At 45.4% G+C, this 24,074-nt stretch overlaps 1 protein-coding gene across 1 annotated transcript in view; it reads right to left on the bottom strand.

The window, feature by feature from the left end:
• LOC134910008 (deleted in malignant brain tumors 1 protein-like) overlaps positions 1 to 18,076 on the bottom strand; it is a 71,188-nt gene extending 53,112 nt beyond the window's left edge. Inside the window, exons 1-3 of the mRNA XM_063917542.1 lie at positions 17,916 to 18,076; positions 14,661 to 14,866; positions 8,153 to 8,464 (exon numbers count right to left, since the gene is read on the bottom strand). Of these exons, the coding sequence (XP_063773612.1) occupies positions 8,153 to 8,464; positions 14,661 to 14,866; positions 17,916 to 18,034 (637 nt within the window). The 5' untranslated portion in view covers positions 18,035 to 18,076. The remainder of the gene's footprint in view (positions 1 to 8,152; positions 8,465 to 14,660; positions 14,867 to 17,915) is intronic.
• Positions 18,077 to 24,074: the final 5,998 nt, after the last annotated feature.

Genomic DNA, 24,074 nt, shown 5'->3' with positions numbered 1-24,074 from the left:
AAAGACAGGGACCCTGCTGTAGCAGGTCCCTTCTCAGAGGTAGAGGCCACGGTTCGTCCGTGAGCATCTCTTGAAGTTCCGGATACCAAGTCCTTCTCGGCCAATCCGGAACCACTAGTATTGTTCTTACTCTTCTTTGCCGTATGATCTTCAATACCTTTGGTATGAGCGGCAGAGGAGGAAACACATACACTGACTGGTACACCCAAGGAGTTACCAGTGCGTCCACAGCTATTGCCTGTGGATCTCTTGACCTGGCGCAATATTTGTCCAGTTTCTTGTTGAGGCGAGACGCCATCATGTCTACAATTTGTCTTTCCCAACGGTCTATTAACATGTTGAAGACTTCTGGATGTAGACCCCACTCTCCCGGATGAAGATCGTGTCTGCTGAGGAAGTCTGCTTCCCAGTTGTCCACGCCCGGGATGAACACTGCTGACAGTGCTATCACGTGATTCTCCGCCCAGCGAAGAATCTTGGCAGCTTCTGCCATTGCACTCCTGCTTCTTGTGCCGCCCTGCCTGTTTACATGGGCGACCGCCGTGATGTTGTCCGACTGAATCAACACCGGCTTTCCTTGCAGGAGAAGTTCCGCCTGGCTTAGAGCATTGTAGATTGCTCTTAGTTCCAGAATGTTTATGTGAAGAGACTTTTCCAGACTCGTCCATACTCCCTGGAAGTTTCTTCCTTGTGTGACTGCTCCCCAGCCTCTCAGGCTGGCGTCCGTGGTCACCAGGATCCAATCCTGAATGCCGAATCTGCGGCCTTCTAATAGGTGAGCCTTCTGCAACCACCACAGAAGTGACACCCTTGTCTTTGGTGACAGGGTTATTCGCAGGTGCATCTGCAGATGCGACCCTGACCATTTGTCCAACAGATCCCTTTGGAATATTCTTGCATGGAATCTGCCGAATGGAATTGCTTCGTAAGAAGCCACCATTTTTCCCAGGACTCTTGTGCATTGATGTACTGACACTTTTCCTGGTTTTAGGAGGTTCCTGACCAGATCGGATAACTCCTTGGCTTTTTCCTCTGGAAGGAAAACCTTTTTCTGAACCGTGTCCAGAATCATTCCTAGGAACAGCAGACGAGTTGTCGGGATTAAATGGGATTTTGGAATATTCAGAATCCACCCGTGTTGTCTTAGCACCTCTTGAGATAGTGCTAAAGCTGTCTCCAGCTGTTCTCTGGACCTTGCCCTTATTAGGAGATCGTCCAAGTATGGGATAACTAATACGCCTTTTCTTCGAAGAAGAATCATCATCTCGGCCATTACCTTGGTAAAGACCCGAGGCGCCGTGGACAATCCGAACGGCAGCGTCTGAAACTGATAGTGACAGTTTTGAACAATGAACCTGAGGTACCCCTGGTGTGCGGGGTAAATCGGAACGTGTAGATACGCATCCTTGATGTCCAAGGATACCATAAAGTCCCCTTCTTCCAGGTTCGCTATCACTGCTCTGAGTGACTCCATCTTGAACTTGAACTTTTTTATGTAGAGGTTCAAGGACTTCAGATTTAGAATAGGCCTTACCGAGCCATCCGGCTTCGGTACCACAAATAGAGTGGAATAATACCCCTTTCCTTGTTGTAATAGGGGTACTTTGACTATCACCTGCTGAGCGTACAGCTTGTGAATGGCTTCCAACACCCTCTCCCTTTCGGAAGAGACGGTTGGTAAGGCAGACTTCAGGAAACGATGAGGAGGATCCGTCTCTAATTCCAACCTGTACCCCTGAGATATTATCTGCAGGATCCAGGGGTCTACCTGCGAGTGAGCCCACTGCGCGCTGTAATTTTTGAGACGGCCCCCCACTGTCCCCGAGTCCGCTTGAGAGGCCCCAGCGTCATGCTGAGGTTTTTGCAGGAGCCGGGGAGGGCTTCTGTTCCTGGGAAGGAGCTGCCTGTTGGTGTCTCTTCCCTCTTCCTCTGCCTCGTGGCAGGTACGACAAGCCCTTTGCTCTCTTATTTTTGTAGGAGCGAAAAAGGCTGTGGTTGAAAGGTCGGTGCCTTTCTCTGTTGGGGAGTGACTTGAGGTAAAAAAGTGGATTTCCCGGCAGTAGCCGTGGCCACCAAGTCTGATAGACCAACTCCAAATAACTCCTCCCCTTTATACGGCAAAACCTCCATGTGACGTTTTGAATCCGCATCGCCTGTCCACTGTCGTGTCCATAAGGCTCTTCTGGCTGAAATGGACATAGCACTCACCCGAGATGCCAGTGTGCAAATATCCCTCTGTGCATCACGCATATAGATAAATGCATCCTTTATTTGTTCTAACGACAGTAAAACATTGTCCCTATCTAGGGTATCAATATTTTCAATCAGGGATTCTGACCAAACTACTCCAGCACTGCACATCCAGGCAGTTGCTATAGCTGGTCGTAGTATAACACCTGCATGTGTGTATATATTCTTTTGAATAACTTCCATCTTTCTATCTGATGGATCCTTAAGTGCGGCCGTCTCAGGAGAGGGTAACGCCACTTGTTTGGATAAGCGTGTGAGCGCCTTGTCCACCTTAGGGGGTGTTTCCCAGCGCGCCCTAACCTCTGGCGGGAAAGGGTATAATGCCAATAACTTTTTTGAAATTATCAACTTTTTATCAGGAGCAACCCACGCTTCATCACACACGTCATTTAATTCTTCTGATTCAGGAAAAACTGTTTGTAGTTTTTTCACACCATACATAATACCCTGTTTTACGGTATCTGTAGTATCAGCTAAATGTAACGTCTCCTTCATTGCCAAAATCATATAACGTGTGGCCCTACTGGAAAATACGTTTGAATTTCTACCGTCGTCACTGGAATCAGTGCCCGTGTCTGGGTCTGTGTCGACCGACTGAGGCAAAGGGCGTTTTACAGCCCCTGACGGTGTTTGAGGCGCCTGGACAGGCATTAATTGATTGTCCGGCCGCCTCATGTCCTCAACTGACTGTTTAAGGGAAGATAAACCATCACGTAATTCCACAAATAAAGGCATCCATTCTGGTGTCGACCCCCTGGGGGGTGACATCTGCATATTTGGCAATTGCTCCGCCTCCACACCAATATCGTCCTCATACATGTCGACACCACGTACCGACACACACCGCAAACTCACAGGGAATGCTCTAATGAAGACAGGACCCACTAGCCCTTTTGGGGAGACAGAGGGAGAGTCTGCCAGCACACACCACAAAGCGCTATATATACAAGGGATATCCTTATATTAAGTGCTCCCTTATAGCTGCTTTAATATATATATATATATAGCCATTAATGTGCCCCCCCTCTCTGTTTTACCCTGTTTCTGTAGTGCAGTGCAGGGGAGAGACCTGGGAGCCGTTCTGACCAGCGGAGCTGTGACAGAAAATGGCGCCGTGTGCTGAGGAGATAGGCCCCGCCCCTTTTTCGGCGGGTTCTTCTCCCGCTATTTTTCCAGTCAGGCAGGGGTTAAATATCTCCATATAGCCCCTATGGGCTATATGTGAGGTATTTTTAGCCTTGTATAAGGTTTATATTTGCCTCTCAGAGCGCCCCCCCCCAGCGCTCTGCACCCTCAGTGACTGCCCAGTGAAGTGTGCTGAGAGGAAAATGGCGCACAGCTGCAGTGCTGTGCGCTACCTTATGAAGACTGAGGAGTCTTCAGCCGCCGGTTTCCGGACCTCTTCACGCTTCAGCATCTGCAAGGGGGTCGGCGGCGCGGCTCCGGGACCGGACTCCACGGCTGGGCCTGTGTTCGATCCCTCTGGAGCTAATGGTGTCCAGTAGCCAAGCAGCAAATCCACTCTGCATGCAGGTGAGTTTACTACTTTCCCCCTAAGTCCCACGTTGCAGTGATCCTGTTGCCAGCAGGACTCACTGTAAAGAAAAAAACCTAAACTAAACTTTCTCTAAGCAGCTCTTTAGGAGAGCCACCTAGATTGCACCCTTCTCGTTCGGGCACAAAATCTAACTGGAGTCTGGAGGAGGGTCATAGGGGGAGGAGCCAGTGCACACCACCTGACCTAGTAAAGCTTTACTTTTTTGTGCCCTGTCTCCTGCGGAGCCGCTATTCCCCATGGTCCTTTCAGGAACCCCAGCATCCACTTAGGACGATAGAGAAATATAGGGCCTAATTCAGATCTGATTGCAGCAGTAAATTTGTTAGCTAATGGGCAAAACCATGTGAACTGCAGGGGGGGGGGGGGGGGGCAGAGGCGTAATTAAGGCAGGGCGAGTGGGGCACGTTCCCTGGGTGCCTTGGCAGGCCCAGCAAAGGGGGGTGCCACCGGCGGCCAGGGCATCATGCCCATCCGCCCCCATCCCGCTGCAAAGTGAGGGGAGGAGAGCGCAGTGTCTCTCTTGCTCCTCAATGTGTTCACTGCCGCGCTGCGTGTCTGTCCGGTCTCCGGTGGCGTTAGCCAATCAGAGCTTGCGGACCGGCTCCTGATTGGCTGCCGGTCCGCGAGCTCTGATTGGCTAACAAACTGGCGCCACATTTAACATAGCCGCCGCCGGAGACCGGACTTCATGAAGCGTTGAGGGGCAGGAGAGGCGGTGCGCTGCGCTCTCTTCCCCTCACATAGCAGAGGGCAGCGGTGACTGACGGCCTGATGAGATCCTGACTGAAGTAAGCGGTGGCGGCGGGGGGGGTCTTGTATCTGGCACTGTGGGGCATTGTATCTGGCACTGTGGGGCATGTATCTGGCACTGTGGGGCATTGTAACTGGCACTGTGGGCTATTGTATCTGGCACTGTGGGGCATGTAACTGGCACTGTGGGGCATTGTATCTGGCACAGGGGGGCATTGTAACTGGCGCTGTGGGGCATGTATCTAGCACTGTGGGGCATGTATCTGGCACTGTGGGGCATGTATCTGGCACTGTGGGGCATTGTAACTGGCACTGTGGGGCATGTATCTGGCACTGTGGGGCATTGTAACTGGCACTGTGGGCTATTGTATCTGGCACTGTGGGGCATGTAACTGGCACTGTGGGGCATTGTATCTGGCACTGTGGGGCATTGTAACTGGCACTGTGGGGCACTGTGTATCTGGCACTGTCGGGCATTGTAACTGGCACTGTGGGCTATTGTATATGGCACTGTGGGGCATGTACCTGGCACTGTGGGGCATTGTATCTGGCACTGTGGGGCATTGTAACTGGCACTGTGGGGCATGAATCTGGCACTGTGGGGCATTGTATCTGGCACTGTGGGGCATGTATCTGGCACTGTGGGGTATTGTAACTGGCACTGTGGGGTATGTAACTGGCACTGTGGGGCATTGTATCTGGCACTGTGGAGCATTGTAACTGCCACTGTGGGGCATTGTATCTGGCACTGTGGGGCATGTATCTGGCACTGTGGGGCATTGTATCTGGCACTGTGGGGCATGTATCTGGCACTGTGGGGAATTGTATCTGACACTGTGGGGCATTGTATCTGGCACTGTGGGGCAATATGTATCTTTCACCTTGGGGTAAAATGTATCTGGCACTGTGGGGCACTGTATCTGTCACTGTGGATCTGACACTGTGGGGCACTGTGTATCTGGCACTGTGGGGCACTGTGTATCTGGCACTGTGGGGCACTGTGTATCTGGCACTGTGGGGCAATTGTGTATCTGGCACTGTGTAAAAAGGGGACTCTGCATGCGTCCTGTGCAAAAATTGAATGAAGGTGTGCTGAGAGGCGACACGGGGGTAGGTGATAGTCATGTTGGCACGCCCCATTTTCAGTGGCCACACCCCTTCTGGTGCCTGGCCACGCCGCGCGTGCATATGCTTCATTTTGTGTGTGTGTGTGTGTGTTTGTGTTTTTTTTTCATGAAGCGTTGAGGGGCAGGAGATGCGCTCTCCTCCCCTCACATAGCAGAGGCACCCCTTCTGGTGCCTGGCCACGCCGCGCGCGCACATACTTCATTTTGTGTGTTGTTTTTTTTTTTTTTTTTTTGGGGGGGGGGGGGGCGCCACTCTTCATCTTACCCTGGGCTCCGAAAACCCTAGTTACGCCTCTGAGGGGGGGGGGGGGGGGGCAGGGGGAGTTAGATTTGGGTGGGTTATATTGTTTCTGTGCAGGGTAAATACTGGCTGCTTTATTTTTACACTGCAATTTAGATTTCAGTTTGAACACACCATACCCAAATCTACAGTACCTCTCACTGCACATGTTATATCTGCCCCACTTACAATGCACATGGTTTTGCTCATTAGCTAACAAATACTGTATGCTGCTGCGATCAGATCTGAATTAGGTTTTCTCCTCTTTTAACCTAGTAAGGTAATATATCACATACTGTATGATAACATGTCAATGACCACAAAATTATATTTTTAAGAGATGGCTGGTTCCCCCCAATTTGTTGTAAATATAAACAGGGACACCCTCATTTAATGCAGTTTGTTTGCTAGTGTTCAAAATGAAAAATCTTGTTTATTAACCATATTGTTGCTACACATTGTAGGGCTTTAATTCAAGACATAAAAAAATAACAGTGCAATTGAGAGTTGATCGCAGCAGCAAATTTGTTAGCAGTTGGGCAAAACCATGGGGGTCATTCTGAGTTGTTCGCTCGCAAGCTGCTTTTAGCAGCTTTGCACACGCTAAGCCGCCGCCTACTGGGAGTGAATCTTAGCTTATCAAAATTGCGAACGAAAGATTAGCAGAATTGCGAATAGACACTTCTTAGCAGTTTCTGAGTAGCTCCAGACTTACTCGGCATCTGCGATCAGTTCAGTCAGTGTCAGTCAGTGTCGTTCCTGGTTTGACGTCACAAACACTCAGACACTCCTCCGTTTCTCCAGCCACTCCCGCGTTTTTCCCAGAAACTGCAGCGTTTTTTCACACACACCCATAAAACGGCCAGTTTCCGCCCAGAAACACCCACTTCCTGTCAATCACGCTACGATCACCAGAACGAAGAAAAAACCTCGTAATGCCGTGAGTAAAATACCTAACTGCATAGCAAATTTACGTGGCGCAGTCGCACTGCGGACATTGCGCATGCGCATTAGCGACTAATCGCTCCGTTGCGAGAAAAAAATAACGAGCGAACAACTCGGAATGACCCCCCATGTGCACTGCGGGGGGTGGGGTGGGGGCAGATATAACATTTGCAGAGAGAGTTAAATTTGGGTAGGTTATTTTGATTCTGTAAATACTGGCTGCTTTATTTTTACACTGCAATCTAGATTTCAGTTTGAACACACCCCACCCAAATCTAACTCTCTCTGCACATGTTATATCTGTCCCACCTGCAGTGCACATGGGGGGGTCATTCCGAGTTGATTGTAGCTGTGCTAAATTTAGCTCAGCTACGATCAGGCACTCAGACATGTGGGGGGATGCCCAGCACAGGGCTAGTCCGCCCCGCATGTCAGTGCCACCCCACCCCTCCGCAGAAGTACAAAAGCATTGCACAGTGGTGATGCTTTCGCATTTCAAGAGTACATCCCTGCCTGCGCAGCTCCTGCGGCTGACCGGGAGAGCCTCTTTGCTGCCCGGGTCGCAGCGGGTGCATGTGATGTCACGCAGCCGCTGCGGCCCACCCCCCCAACAGTCCAACCACGCCTGCGTTGGACGGACTGCGCTGCCGTCCAGCCCCCTGTCAATCAGGCAGAGGCGATCGCTAGGCAATGATGGCCTTTGGCCGTCTGGCATGTGCCGGCGAACTGCGGCGCCGGCTCATGTGCAGTTCTGACCCGATCGCACCGCTGTGATAAACTGCAGCGTTCGATCGGGTCAATGGTTTTGCCCAACTGCTAACAAATTTGCTGCTGTGATCAACTCTGAATTAGGCCCATAGTCATGGATGCATGCAGGTAGGCATATGTCATATACCCTGGACTCCTAGCATTTCCTCCCCTCTATGACGATGCCATTGTATCAACTGGAAAATGGTGCAGGCGGGAGATGCCATTTTCCCAAAGATCTGTGCTTGTGCAGTTCAAAAATCCCTCCTAGAGACTACACATGGGCCCCCCCAGGGAAGTATTTATTACATTATTGCTACTTAAATAGTGCCAACATCATAAAATAATAAATGGTTAACAGGGTGATGAATATTAGGTTCAGATAGTTTCACATTGCTTCATGCATATTTATCTTGAATTTTTACTGTGTATTAACTTTATGTACAATAAACAAGTTTATGATATTAATGCTAAGCTATTCAGACAGAGGCATACCTGAACAGATGACGCTTGCATCTTCACCGTGTACACAATTATGTATTCCCCATCCATTATGAATACACTGGGAGAGATACTGCTCATTTCCATTGCATCTCACATCATCCAGAAGAATGCTCCCAGTACCTTGCCCAAAGTATGCATTATGTAGAGCTGATACTCCATATCCACAATTCAGCTGCCTACATACAACGTGTGCATTATTGATGTTCCAGCCATCATCACATACTGTTCCCCAGGAATTATGGTAGATCTCCACACGTCCAGAACATCTGTCCCAGCCACCCACAAGACGGAGAGGGTTACTTGCTAAAACAAAGAAATGGATTTTCAGTTCATAGATGAATGAATTCTGAGTCTAAGAATAAAAAGTGTTACTGATACAAGGAAATGTTCAGATGGTCAAACAATGTGGTACTGTTGTGTTACTATTTTGCATGGAATTGGTCCTATCATTTAAAAGTAAAATAGAAGCTACAGTATAAAGAAAATAAAGAAACAGTCTTTGTTACTGGCCTGGTTTAGAACAAACTGCGTGTCACAACATCTAATCAGGTGTTTAACCCAGTTAACCCAGTTTGCTCTAATCCAGTTCCATGTATGTAAAAGGCCACTAACAAAGACTGCTTCTAATACTATAAAAGCAATACTACTGAAGTGGTGAGAATAAGTTTTGATTAATATACTACAGTGCTTTAGCCAGCTACAGTATATGCATATGTGTAGGACTATAATTGACTAAAATCACTGGGCTGGACTATGGCACTGGGACATTTTTAAAACTGATGTGGTATTCAAAAACGACCATTAATTAACATTAGCTTATATGTGGTCAATTTTATGGTAATTTATTGATTTTAATGATTTATTTATGTTTATAAACAGTATTTGTGAATAAATTAGAACTATGACCTTTCTGCATATTGTTGTTGATACATATGGTCGGTTTTATATTAAATGTGTGCTCCTAGTGGTGGAGTATTGCGTACATATATATGTGTATATATATATATATATTCTAGATGAGGCCGTACCAATGACTCTATAGGTTATTGGTAGCGCCTCATATAGTATACTGTGTTCAGTTCCGGAGGCCATATCTTCAGTAAAATATTAATACATTAGTGACTGTACAAAGAAGGGTAAATAAAATGTTGCATGGTCTATATCACAAAACATACCCAGAAAGACTACAAAATCTCAATATGTATAGTTTGGAGCAGAGAAGGGAAAGGGGGGACATAATAAAAACTTTCAAATATGTCAAGGGTTTTAACAACGTCCAGCAGGGAAACATTCTTTAAATAAAGAGAAGTATTAGAACACGTCGACATGCACTGAACCTAGAGGGAGGTAGGTTCAGGGGAAATTTAAGGGGAAAAATTACTTCACAGAAACGGTAGTGGACAAGTGGAATAGACTCCCATCAGAAGTGGTAGAGGCTATGACAGTAGAGCAATTCAAACACGCATGGGATAGACATAAGGATATCCTTACAAAGACATGAAGATCAAATAAGGTTTGGATAAAAACATGGTAAAAAACGGGCAGACTAGATAAGCCAAGTGGTTCTTATCTGCCGTCAGATTCTATGTTCCTATGTTTTTCCTTTCTAGATAAAAAGCTAATTTATTCATTTTAATATGGAGAACAAAACTTGTTTTTCTACTTCTGTGATATTTGATAAAACATTATACACATTTATGCAAAGTATAATCATTGTACCCCTAAAAATCACATGGCTATATTGAGAGGTGAGACTGTCCTGGGCGTTTTTAGTGGACATAGATTAACTAGGAATGAAGCATGCTGATGCCACACTGTTACATTCCCGACTTCTTTTTAATGGGAAAGTAAGTTGTCAAACAAAAAATAAAATAAGGAATCCAGAATCTGGTTGACCTCAAATTCATCCTCATGTAGTGTGGCAAACTATCAAGAAGGAATTCGAAGAGTTTGAGATGAAAGACATACCCTATATCTAAGATTCTACTGTACCTGCCAGGTTTTAGAAAAATCTTGGGAGTAAAGATTTGGCAGCAGGTACTGTACAACAGGAGCAGAAAGATGTGCATGCCACAAAGTACAAACAATGTAAAAATGGAGTAGAGGAAATAGTTATTATGGGTGAACTCGATGCAGGAAGAAGCTCCACCAGTTGTCTTGTGAAGAGGAAATATACATCCAGAGGAACATTTCCAAGTCTTTATTGACCTATTCAGTATAGCCATTAGATTGAAGGTGGTATCCAGTATTTTGGAACAACTGAATCTCTGGATACCTGGATTAAAGGTTATCTTTTCTGGGCAACCATGGATTTTAAAATGTTCCTTGAGGAGAAGCTTTGATAGAACGACTGTAGAGGGAAAATCTTTCAGAGGAATGAAATCAGTCATCTCAAAAAAGCGGTTCACTACCACCCAGATGGTATTTTATTTACATGAAGATGGCAAATTCAGAACAAAAGTCTATGGAAATATATAACCAAACTTTGTGACTGGGAGTGTAGGGAAGGGACCAGAGGGGTATTTATGGGGAAACTTTTTTTGGGAACACTTAGAATTAGTGCCAACGAATTATTCCACATATTGAACAGGAGTTGGCCACCGATAATCTGGAAGATACGTTTTTGAGTTTTATGAATTGTGAGTCAGGAATTATGCGCCCACTTCAACAGATTTTGCAGAAGTTAGCTGCTATAAAGGGTATAGAGGAGTGGTAGATATTGTGGTGGTTGAGACAAGGAGACAACTGGTATTGATGATTAGATAGAAGAGGTTTATGTACACAAATGGGGAGGTAACAATAGAATGAAATAAAGCAGCTGCTTTTGGTTTCTATGGCCTGGCTGAAAGGTAATACAATTATCAAAATGTGAGAAAAGTAGAGGGCCTGTGTAAGATTTAAGCACTGAACCAATTGAAGGTAAAGGTATGTCCCCTCTCATCCTGCAAAAGAGTCACTGTAAATGCGTGCCATGAAATGTGCACCCAGGAATGTCTGGGGGGAGAATGAACGCAGTTACAGGTATGTAAATAGACATTTGTACCTTTTCTAGATACATTTGGAGTACTGTAAAGAAATAATGTACACAATGTATGGCATGCTGCCTAATTTAAAGGAGCACTTCTCAAGCTTACAATAAAGTTTATCTATTTGTCTGCAACAATTAAGTTCTTGTAATTGTTATTAAATTTGCCTTGCCAACTGCCCTGCTGTAGGGTGGCCAATGCCGGGATCGGGATTGGCGTGATCCCAGCCTAAAATTAACCAGAATTCAATCCAGGGATTGGGGCTTCACATCCCAGGATTTCGGGATTGGCCACCACCTCAGTTTTTTTCTATGCTGGGCAGTGTTGAGTGTCCTGAGGAGGCTCAGATGCTGCCTGGCTCCCTCTGCTCAGAACCCCTTCCCCCAGCTGTGCGCACTGCACAGCATGACGTGAAGTCATGCTGCTCAGTCAGCCACCCACCCGACGGACCTCACCGGTGCCCTTCACTGCCCAGCCGCCGGACCTCACCGCTTTCCCTGCACCTCCAGCAAGTGGACCCCCCCCCCCCCTCTCCTGTCCAGATTAGGGTGAGTGATAGAGATATCCAATTGGTAACTATTAATTGCCAGAGGCAATATAATTAAATCTGTTTTGGGAAATATTACATGTGAGGTGGTAAGATGACATTGAAGTTGAAATGGCAGAAATGCATTCAGTGATATAGACCAATACAGATGGTGACAAATCTGGGAAGAATAGGTAGATTTGAGTATTATCCACATACAGATTATATTGAAATCTGAAAGAGCTGATGAGTTTGCCAAGAGGTGTGCTAAAGATTGATATTAGCAGAGGACCTAAGGCTGAGCCTTGCGGTACTCCAACTGATAGAAGTAGCAAAGAGGAGATGTATTCAGAGAAACGAACATTGAAAGAGCAATTCAGTAGGATGAGAACCAAGAAATGGTTGTGTCCTGAAGACCTGTGAATTGTAGTGTTTGTATAAGAAAAGTGTGGTTAACAGTGTCAAAAACAGCAGAAAGATCTAGTAGAATAAGACGTGAGCAATGGCCTTTAGACTTTGCAGTGACCAGATCATTCACTACCTTAGTCACCGCTGTCTCTGCGGAGTGTTGGGCTCGACTGAAGTGGATCCAATAAGTAGTGTGAGTTAAGAAAGTGTGTGAGGCAAGTTTACCCAGATTGATTTTATTGCACAAGGAGATGAGTTCATCAAGTGAATCTGGGAGCTCCTTAGTAGTAGTGAATAACATATGGCTAGACAGTAGGGGACCCCAATCAAAGGTGGAGGCTGTGAAAAGGCAAAAGAGGATTCCCAATATGACTCAAGAAAGATGCTTCAGAATGTATCCAAGAAGTTGGGATCATATCTCTCCCAAAAAGGAGAAGCCCCAGCATCAGCTTGAATGGAGAAGAGGGAGATAATGTAAGCAAATTTATACCTATAGGGATATTTTATGAGAGTTGGAAAGCAGAGATTAGAAGTTGCACATGGGAGTGTAGACAAAACTATAGTCACATACAACTGATTAGACACTTTATAAAGTAGAGTAAACTGTAGATTATCTACACAAGAAGAAAAATCTTGAAGTTAGTGTTTAAGCTGGGCTTGGGTCGCTTCCTGTTTAACCAAAACTGAACTGGAACAATATTTGAAGCTGACTTGCCTGCAAGCTCCAAACTGAAGGATCCTGGGCCAATCTGCCATGCTTTAGCACTATTAAACCAGGAGGCACAGAGTCTAACGGACTCCCTAGTTTTCACCAAGAAGCACAGCAAAGTGTGATAAACTGGGCACTACCTGGAATCCATAGGTCATGGCCCTGCAAAGTAGCACTGGTTGAGAACGATAAAGAAGATGGATGGAGCACACCACACGGCTGACTAGGATTGTGAGTTGAGAGGCACAAAATAGGCAGCACAGCGGGTTTTTACTAACGAGGAGGTACCAGTAATGCTGAAGGTGGAGCTAAAACACCAAAGGATAGCAGAAAGGACTGCAGAGATACAGACACTAACAGCAAGTTGTGATGTATGAGGCACCTCAGAGAAGACCAAACAAGTTGGGGATAAAAGCTCTCAAAGAATTAGGACACTCAACTGCACCAGGAGCCAGAGGCTTATTCCATGAAGAATAGAAGTACTAGCACTGATTGCCACAACTAGCAGGTTTAAATAGGCCATCCAGGACAATATAACTGTGTCACTGCCCCCAGACCAGTCACATGACCAGAGCCAACAACGGGGCATGGATAATTCCCTATAATTTAGGAAAGATGGTGGCAGACAGGCATGAAGCTGCAACACTGCTGAAAAGTACAGAGAGAGGACCCAGCTGCTGAGCCAGTAAGTGGCCCCCAAAGCCAAGCATTTGACAGTATCTCAGTAGTTTGAACATTCCCAAAATGCCCTTATATGCCCTCAGAGCCCCATTTGCAAAAATATGCCCCACATGCTGTCACATTCCATGTTTTCCACTAGAGTTTAACTGTACATCAGACCCCAACAAGCCCACACTTACTACCCTCAATGGTGGTATCAATGAGCACCCAATTCAAGCCATAAAAGTGAGTGATTTTATTGTCAATGAATTGAAATTATTTCTCTCAGAGGAAGGTGTGAGCCCTTCCCCTCTTCTGCTGATTAAATGGGTTGGCTGATCTCTGTGTACTACAGTTTGTGGTGGAGGTCACATTATGTAACAATGTGGAAGTAAGTTACTCAGTGTTGTTTAGACTTATTCTCTGCTTTAATTCAGCATGGCAAAAAGTATAATAAGTAATAAATCACAGGGTTGTAGAAAAAAAACTGCCTGCTTCCATCACTGGTACTGTATTTAGGGCCTAATTCAGACCCGACGCAGCCTGAAGCGCTTTCTGGAATGCGCGCGCGCAGTGGCTGCACTGTGCGTGCGTACCCAGTGAGACCCAGTGAGATGTGAAAGCATCTCACTGGGGCGATTGCCTCTGCTGATTGACAGGCAGAGGCAGTCGCGGGGCAGGAGGGAGCGTGCCAACGGCATTAGAAAGCCGTTGGTGGAGCGCAGTCCGAACAATGCAGGTGTGTCCGGACTGTTGCAGGGGTGGGCCGTGGACGCTGCCTGATGTCACACGCAGGTGCTGCGACCCAGAATTCGGCAGGTAACCGCTTGCCAGTGCAGCTAGGCTGTGCAGCTAGGGGGCTACTTGGAGGGTGCAAAAGTAACACCGCCGTGGGATACTTTCACACCTGCGTGGAGGCAGAGCCTGACATGCGGGGTGGACTAGCTCTGTCAGAGAAACTGATTGTAGATGTGATAAATTTAGCACATCTACGATCAGGTCTGAATCACCCCTTTAATCCACACTAATCTTCCATGAATGACGGTACATATCCTTAATATTTTTTTGCCTAGTTACTCTAGCTCCACAAACTAGATTCATATTTTTGTTCATAATGTATAACATTAAATATTATCTAATAATACAACCATATCACCTAATAATACTAACCATTTGCTGAAATTGCTGAAAACACAGCCGAGAAGCCAGTGCGCTGAACAGAAGAGTCACTTATGAACTCGATGCTCATGATGTTAGATGATGAGAAGAAAACATTGTTTTGAAGACTGCACATTCTCGCCAGCTGGGGAGAGTACTCAGGAATCCCATCATATATTGTCACCCAGTCATAATGACAGGAGGGATGAGTCTCCAGGCTGTCCATATAAAGAAAATTTTTTATGAAAATAGACCTAAATCACTTCTGTAAATAATCTTTGCTTTATTTCTGGTATCTTGACTAATCTATTTGTTTCTTTGTACATAGTAAGTGAAAGACAAAATAAAATAAAATGATTAATTGCAAAAAATACAGTAAATACAAAGATTTGTACATGAGGATTGCATGCAGATGTTGAGGTATACTGGCAAAAGAGGTATAAACAAAGGAGGGGGGTAACATACATAACAGTATGTGGCGATCACTCAAACCATGGGCCTGATTCAGAGATTTATGTAAATCTGATACGTAATTCTCTAAATCAGGGGGGAGTGATGGTGTGAGAATCAGAAAGTGAGAGATTTTGTGAGAGTTCTCCTGATTTTTTTTAAGTGGCAATCATTTACATGCAAAGTCAACCTGGTTTTGCCATGTAAATGATTGCTACTTAAAAAAAAAATACAGGAGAACTCTTACAAAATCTCTCACTTTCTGAATCTCATACTATATTACATTCCCCCATGATGTTTCATTATCTACACATGTACAGGAGCTGCACTGTGCAAGTGCAGATCTTGTCCTGCGATGTCAGTAGCAGTGCCCCAAAGCTGCAGTATGATTGCCATGCAGTTGGTGTTTGGGTGTGTCGACAGGGAGCATTCGAGAAAATGTGGGTGTGTCAGCCCAGTTTTCTCAGTGTGCCAAAGCCAGTGGCTGTGTCCTTGGACCAGAGGCGTATCTAGAGAGGAGGGGACACGTGTGCAGTCTCCATGTGTGGACCCCCTCTCTCTCGTAGCCTTCAGAGCTGCCGTTAGCGCTCTGAGCACTGAGACTCTGGCACAGTGCCAGAGACTACAGTGCAAGCACAGAACTCCTAAAAAATGGCCACCGCGACATTTTTTAGGAGTCCTGTGCATGTGTTGTAGACTCTGGCACTGTGCCAGAGTCTCTAGTGCTCAGAGTGCTAGCAGTGGTGGTGCTGGCTACGGGAGAGGAGGGGGCCCACACACGGTCAGCGATAGACGCGGGAAAGGTAAGTATAGAAGAAATGGGTGCAGTGTGTGTGGTGTGGTCCACCTCTGGACCAAGGGGGTCGTGAGCACCGCACAGACTGCACCCATTACAGATACGCCACTGCCTTGGACTTAGCTTCATTGGGCCCTGGCAGTTTGATTTGCTAGACATCCAGAGTAACCGGAGGGTTACTCATGTGTCCAATAATTATCCAGTTGATCTAATGCTGCATGTTAGCATCTTTGAACATAGCAGCGGATCACAGAAGTTTGCATTGGGCATATTTTTACTTTAGACACTCCTTGGCCGCAGTGTCCTGTAGTGGGGATAAAGTTAGGAGCCCCCCCTCTCTCATTGGGTGGTATTCATGTAATCGGTGGTCAGCAGACCGACGGTCACATGACCTCCCCCAGAATCCCGTCCCCTCACTATCCCGATGATCGGCATACCAACCAACAGGGACTATTTCCACTCGTGGGTGTCCAAGACACTCATAGAGTGGGAATAGAACCCGTGGCTATCCCGACGATTCTGTGATATCCCGAGCATTCTGTGATATGGAAGACAGAAAAGAAAAAAAAAAAATCATGATTATTAATTTCATATTAATGCTCTAAATGTTTCTTTGGGAACAATAAAACAATATAGGAACTTGGAAGTCATTTATTTGATTTTTACTGATGTTTGTATATTCATCAATGCACAAACCGTCATTAAATTAGCTAAACCCCAGACTCCTATTTGAAATATACATTACTGCAAACACAACTGTAAACCTTGTACTGCTAGGACTACAGGTATCATCAGTCCCTTTAATGCCCCACATTCCGGTACTTGGGGTATAGGGGGGCTTTCTGGGACCTGTAGTCCTACTGAAAAAGACATGATATCTACTTTTTACAGTTCAAAGCTATTAACTTGGCACCCACCGCTCAGGGGCCCAGGGACAGCCTCAGGCTTCAGCCCTGGCTTTGGGCAGTGTGTGTGTGTGTGTGTGTGTGTGTGTGTGTGTGTACACACGTGTGCAGGGGTCTTTATTGGAATCCCTGGCCAGGGCTGACTAGTTGGGGGCAATGCTACAGCCACCGGGACCCATATAAGTGTGTCCCCGGGCTGTTACATTTCCTCCCTGGCTAGTGGATCCCGGTGCTGGTTTAAAATATACGGGGGACCCTATGTCTTTTGCCCCAATACTTTTGGGACCAGGACCAGTCCGAGAGCCTAGTCCTGTTTGTTAGAATACATGGGGAACTCAGTAATTTTTCCCAGGACCACCTAAATGACCTCGGGCCTTGTTATGCCTTTGGAGGGGGGGAGAACGCTAAACTGGCACATTACAATTGGCCCATTATGCTGGCCACTTCTACATATACTACGGGCCTATTTCAGATATATATGCTAAACGGTTGTTTTGCGCTCTTCCCTGATTGTAGATCTCAGCATGCGCAGGATCTGTACAGTGCATGTGCTAATCTATGTCTGCCTAAAGCGGCAGTATGATTGACATTTGGCGGTGCGGAAGGCGTGGGCATCGGCTGCATTTCAAAAAGTGGAGGTATGTCAGCCCCTCATTTTCTGGGCATGCCAAGGCCAATGGCTGTGTACTTGAACGTGACCTCACTAGCCCCAGCAGCGTGAATTCACTAGCCATCCCAAGCAAGCTGATGGTTACTCGGTTGTCTGAAGTTCACACAGATGGTTCAAAGATGCAGCAGCGAATCAAACAAGCCAGCAGGACGTGTCTATTAACAGAAGATGCCACCTGCGGCATTAGCGTATTTTCACACAGCAGACGTATCCAAAGCGCAGCTGCTGTGTCTCCTGTGTCCATCTCTGAATGTGGCCCTATGCTAATTACAGCAGGCCATAAAATACAGCTGTGAGGACACTGCTTCTTTTGCTGTGTGTGCTGTGCAAACAATCTAATGATTCTTACATACATGAGTTCCATGGTCCATTGGTCCAGATAATAAAACATAATACAGTTACAGTAGCTGTGCATTGTGAGTGCCACAGTAATTTCTTAAACTTACTCAAAATTAAGGAATGACAGCTGTATGCGATATCCTTCCGGGACACGTATGTCCCATGTACAGCGAGCATTGTTAGGATAATAGCTGGGGTACAATGGGCTTGTTATATTTCCATACATTTGGGTCAAGAGACCACCACAGTTTGTGTAAAGTGAATCTGTAATAAAGTGAGAAAAAGTAATTAATACACTGTTTTGAAGAGAGCCTGGCAAAGAATAGAGGGAGAAATTACCTACCTGATGTAAAACCTGTTGAATAGTGAGAGGAAAAGAAAATGGTAAAGTTTATATTAATAACTATTGTGAAGATACCGGGTTCCAAATCAATCAGGCATGATGGTAGATGAAAAGCCAACAGTGGTTTATTGAACAGAATGGGTTATAAACAGCTCGGCACACTCCTGTAATCCAATTCCACACAACAATTCCCACTACAAACTCCTGACAGAACATTACTTCTTAGTCAAGGAGCATAGAATCTCTCTTCCAGCTCTCTGGTTAGCTCTACTTATACCCCCAGAAGCTTCATATTGCAGGTGTGTGTGTGTGACTTCTTTGTCTTCGGATCTTACAGCATTGGAATACAATACAAATTCTAATCAAGGTGATTACATCAGCCAGAGATCCACCCTGTCTGGTCAGATCACTGTTGGACAATAGGGTGTAAACAAAAAGGGACAGTGGTACCTTATATGACTCACCCTTTGAGTGTCCACTGTGGTGTTAGTAAACAATAGCAAACTAGAAATGAATACATTATCTAAAGGGTAACAGATAACCTAACACAATTGCATATACTATATTAACAATATTAAGATTGATTTCACCACAATATTGGATGAGCAGCAATGGACATGTTAGGGAGAATGAACAAACAGATGAATTGAATGTGTACGGATATGGGTATAAAAGTACATATTTGACATGGGAAATGAGGCATAGTTATATTAATTGTCACAGACCTCATTTCCTCACAACTATATTTACCACTTTCTTATTATACCAGCATAAAGGATAGAGGGATACATTACGTACCTTGAGTGAAAACTGGGGAATAGTGAGATGAAAAGAAAGTCATATTAGTGACTATATTTACCACTGTTGTTATCATTATAGCAGTATGTTAGAACAGTATATTATTAAACAATATGCATTACACAAGCAATATTTGCGCAGAAAGATTCTGTAACTAAGAATTAAGGGGTAGATGCGTGAATAAGTAATAAGAATGGAGACGTGGGCTAGTGGAGAAGTTGCCCACGGCAACAAGTGAGCTTCTACCTATAATTTTATAGAATGTACTTGATAAATGCTACCTCAAAGCTGATTGGTTGCTATGGGCAACTTTTCCACTTGTCCACTTCCCTACTCTTAAAACTGCTTCTTACACCAAACCCATTGTCACCTGTAATTATATTTACATTTATAAAAATAAAATAATAATAGTGATTATGGGCTTGTACAAGTCATGGTTACTAGACATTCTGTAAAACACTTGACAATGGGCCTGATTCTAAGCTGGGAGAAAAGCATGAAACAGCAAGTAACTGTGCACTTTGAGAGAGACATGTTGCACAACAGGTGGGACAGATTTAAAATGCGCAAAGTCCAAACTAAAATCTAAATTTTAGTTTAATAAAAAATCTGTCCAGCATGTGTAGGCTGTATGCAAAAGCAGCCACTATTTACTAGTGATGAGCGGGTTCGGTTTCTCGAAAACCGAACCCCCCCGAACTTCACCTATTTTACACGGGTCCGAGGCAGGTTCGAACCTTCCCGCCTTGCTCGGCTAACCCGAGCGCGCCCGAACGTCATTATCCCGCTGTCGGATTCTTGCGAGATTCGGATTCTATATAAGCAGCCGCGCGTCGCCGCCATTTTCACTCGTGCATTGGAGATGATAGGGAGAGGACGTGGCTGGCGCCCTCTCCGTTTATTGTAGAAGTTGATTGGTTTACTTTATTTCTTATTTGTGGGGAGGATTGGGGAGCAGCTGTTAGGAGGAGTACAGTGCATAGTTTTGCTGATAAGTGACCACTAGTTTTATCCGTTCTCTGCCTGAAAAAAACGCTCCATACCATATCTGTGCTCAGTGTGCTGCATAATATATCTGTGCTCACACTGCTTAATTGTGGGGACTGGGGAGCAGCTGTATTATATAGCAGGAGTACAGTGCAGAGTTTTGCTGACAGTGACCACCAGTATACGTTGTCTGCCTGAAAAACACTCCATATCTGTGCTCAGTGTGCTGCTTTATTGTGGGGACTGGGGACCACCAGTATAATATTATATAGGAGGAGTACAGTGCAGAGTTTTGCTGACCAGTGACCACCAGTATACTATATATAGCAGTACGATACGGAAGGCCACTGCTGTGCCTACCTCTGTGTCGTCATTAAGTATACTATCCATCTACATTCTATACCTGTGGTGCATTTTAGTTTTGCAGTTTGCTGACACAGTGACCACCAGTATACTATATATAGCAGTACGGTAGGCCACTGCTGTACCTACCTCTGTGTCGTCATTCATTAAGTATACTATCCATCTACATTCTATACCTGTGGTGCATTTTAGTTTTGCAGTTTGCTGACACAGTGACCACCAGTATACTATATATAGCAGTACGGTACGGAAGGTCACTGCTGTACCTACCTCTGTGTCGTCATTCATTAAGTATACTATCCATCTACATTCTATACCTGTGGTGCATTTTAGTTTTGCAGTTTGCTGACACAGTGACCACCAGTATACTATATATAGCAGTACGGTACGGAATTTCACTGCTGTACCTACCTCTGTGTCGTCATTTATTAAGTATACTATCCATCTACATTCTATACCTGTGGTGCATTTTAGTTTTGCAGTTTGCTGACACAGTGACCATCAGTATACTATATATAGCAGTACGGAAGGCCACTGCTGTACCTACCTCTGTGTCGTCATTCATTAAGTATACTATCCATCTACATTCTATACCTGTGGTGCATTTTAGTTTTGCAGTTTGCTGACACAGTGACCACCAGTATACTATATATAGCAGTACGGTAGGCCACTGCTGTACCTACCTCTGTGTCGTCATTCATTAAGTATACTATCCATCTACATTCTATACCTGTGGTGCATTTTAGTTTTGCAGTTTGCTGACACAGTGACCACCAGTATACTATATATAGCAGTACGATACGGAAGGCCACTGCTGTGCCTACCTCTGTGTCGTCATTAAGTATACTATCCATCTACATTCTATACCTGTGGTGCGCCTCTTTTTTTCTTTGTATCATGTGCTGTTTGGGGACAATTTTTTTGAAGTGCCATCCTGTCTTGACACTGCAGTGCCACTCCTAGATGGGCCAGGTGTTTGTGTCGGCCACTTGTGTCGCTTAGCTTAGTCACACAGCGACCTTGGTGCGCCTCTTTTTTTCTTTGCATCATGTGCTGCTTGGGGACAATTTTTTTAAAGTGCCATCCTGTCTTGACACTGCAGTGCCACTCCTAGATGGGCCAGGTGTTTGTGTCGGCCACTTGTGTCGCTTAGCTTAGTCACACAGCGACCTTGGTGCGCCTCTTTTTTTGTTTGCATCATGTGCTGTTTGGGGACAATTTTTTTGAAGTGCCATCCTGCCTGACACTGCAGTGCCAATCCTAGATGGGCCAGGTGTTTGTGTCGGCCACTTGTGTCGCTTAGCTTAGCCATCCAGCGACCTCGGTGCAAATTGTAGGACTAAAAATAATATTGTGAGGTGTGAGGTGTTCAGAATAGACTGGAAATGAGTGGAAATTATGGTAATTGAGGTTAATAATACTATGGGATCAAAATGACCCCCAAATTCTATGATTTAAGCTGTTTTTTTAGGGTTTTTTGAAAAAAACACCCGAATCCAAAACACACCCGAATCCGACAAAAAAATTTCAGTGAGGTTTTGCCAAAACGCGTCCGAATCCAAAACACGGCCGCGGAACCGAATCCAAAATCAAAACACAAAACCCGAAAAATGTCCGGTGCACATCACTACTATTTACCCTGCATACAAAATTAAAAAAAAACATAATGAATTTGCACCCCTTGCAGTGCAACATATTTTGTCCAGGTGCACAGTTACTTGGTCTTTTTGCTTTGCTCCAAGCTCAGAATCAGGTCCAATATGTATATTATTATTATTTCAAGAAATAGAACTAAATTGGTTTAACGTATACTTATACAGTCTGATAATCGTAAAACTATTCCCTGATCTGTCATGCTACACCTATTTTAAGTGTACCATGTCCCTATCCCAGTAGTCCTCACCCCCTTTTCGATTAAGTCCAGATTGTTGTAAGGTATAATATAAATAACCTTGGGATGGGAAGTACAAATGGAGCCACTCTAGTCGTGGCACCGTCGGTGCCTAGGCGGGCATGCTCAGACGCGCCTAACGCCGAGACCGTCTCCGTTTCATTCACTAGAACGCCATTGCGCGCTCGGACGGAGACGCTCGCAATGGGAGCATCCCTGTGCCCTTCCAGCATGACAAGGCGGCCACCTAGTCATGCCAGGAGTGCGTGCCTACGATGAGGCCGCCTCAGATGAGCGCGGGTCCATCTGTATATATATATATATATATATATATATATAAAAATATATACAGATATACATACGAGCACCGAAACGGCTGTTGACTTACCAGCTTGCAGAGGCGTGCCATTTACATCCTATTGCTGTTGCGCTATTGCTGTAGTAACTTGGTATAGCTGTCAGGTACCCCATGTGCATATGTCTGATAACCATCAACATGCCTCTGCTGCACTTTTTCTACATGTGCTTTTGTACTTTTTATTAGTGATGTGCACCGGAAATTTTTCGCATTTTGTGTTTTGGTTTTGGGTTCGGTTCCGCGGCCGTGTTTTGGATTCGGACGCGTTTTGGCAAAACCTCACCGAAAATTTTTTGTCGGATTCGGGTGTGTTTTGGATTCGGGTGTTTTTTTCAAAAAACCCTAAAAAACAGCTTAAATCATAGAATTTGGGGGTCATTTTGATCCCATAGTATTATTAACCTCAATAACCATAATTTCCACTCATTTCCAGTCTATTCTGAACACCTCACACCTCACAATATTATTTTTAGTCCTAAAATTTGCACGAGGTCGCTGGATGGCTAAGCTAAGCGACACAAGTGGCCGACACAAACGCCTGGCCCATCTAGGAGTGGCACTGCAGTGTCAGGCAGGATGGCCCTTCAAAAAAATTGTCCCCAAACAGCACATGATGCAAAGAAAAAAAGAGGCGCACCAAGGTCGCTGTGTGACTAAGCTAAGCGACACAAGTGGCCGACACAAACACCTGGCACATCTAGGAGTGGCACTGCAGTGTCAGACAGGATGGCACTTCAAAAAAATAGTCCTCAAACAGCACATGATGCAAAGAAAAAAAGAGGCGCACCAAGGTGGCTGTGTGACTAAGCTAAGCGACACAAGTGGCCGACACAAACACCTGGCCCATCTAGGAGTGGCACTGCAGTGTCAGGCAGGATGGCCCTTCAAAAAAATTGTCCCCAAACAGCACATGATGCAAACAAAAAAAGAGGCGCACCAAGGTGGCTGTGTGACTAAGCTAAGCGACACAAGTGGCCGACACAAACACCTGGCCCATCTAGGAGTGGCACTGCAGTGTCAGGCAGGATGGCCCTTCAAAAAAATTGTCCCCAAACAGCACATGATGCAAAGAAAAATGAAAGAAAAAAGAGGTGCAAGATGGAATTGTCCTTGGGCCCTCCCACCCACCCTTATGTTGTATAAACAGGACATGCACACTTTAACGAACCCATCATTTCAGTGACAGGGTCTGCCACACGACTGTGACTGAAATGACTGGTTGGTTTGGGCCCCCACCAAAAAAGAAGCAATCAATCTCTCCTTGCACAAACTGGCTCTACAGAGGCAAGATGTCCACCTCATCATCATCCTCCGATTCCTCACCCCTTTCACTGTGTACATCCCCCTCCTCACAGATTATTAATTCGTCCCCACTGGAATCCACCTTCTCAGGTCCCCGTGTACTTTCTGGAGGCAATTGCTGCTGGTGAATGTCTCCACGGAGGAATTGATTATAATTCATTTTAATAAACATCATCTTCTCCACATTTTCTGGAAGTAACCTCGTACGCCGATTGCTGACAAGG

The sequence above is a fragment of the Pseudophryne corroboree genome, chromosome 4 (genome assembly GCF_028390025.1).
Source record: "Pseudophryne corroboree isolate aPseCor3 chromosome 4, aPseCor3.hap2, whole genome shotgun sequence".
Lineage (NCBI taxonomy): Eukaryota > Metazoa > Chordata > Amphibia > Anura > Myobatrachidae > Pseudophryne > Pseudophryne corroboree.
This window is presented reverse-complemented; position numbering and strand designations above follow the sequence as displayed.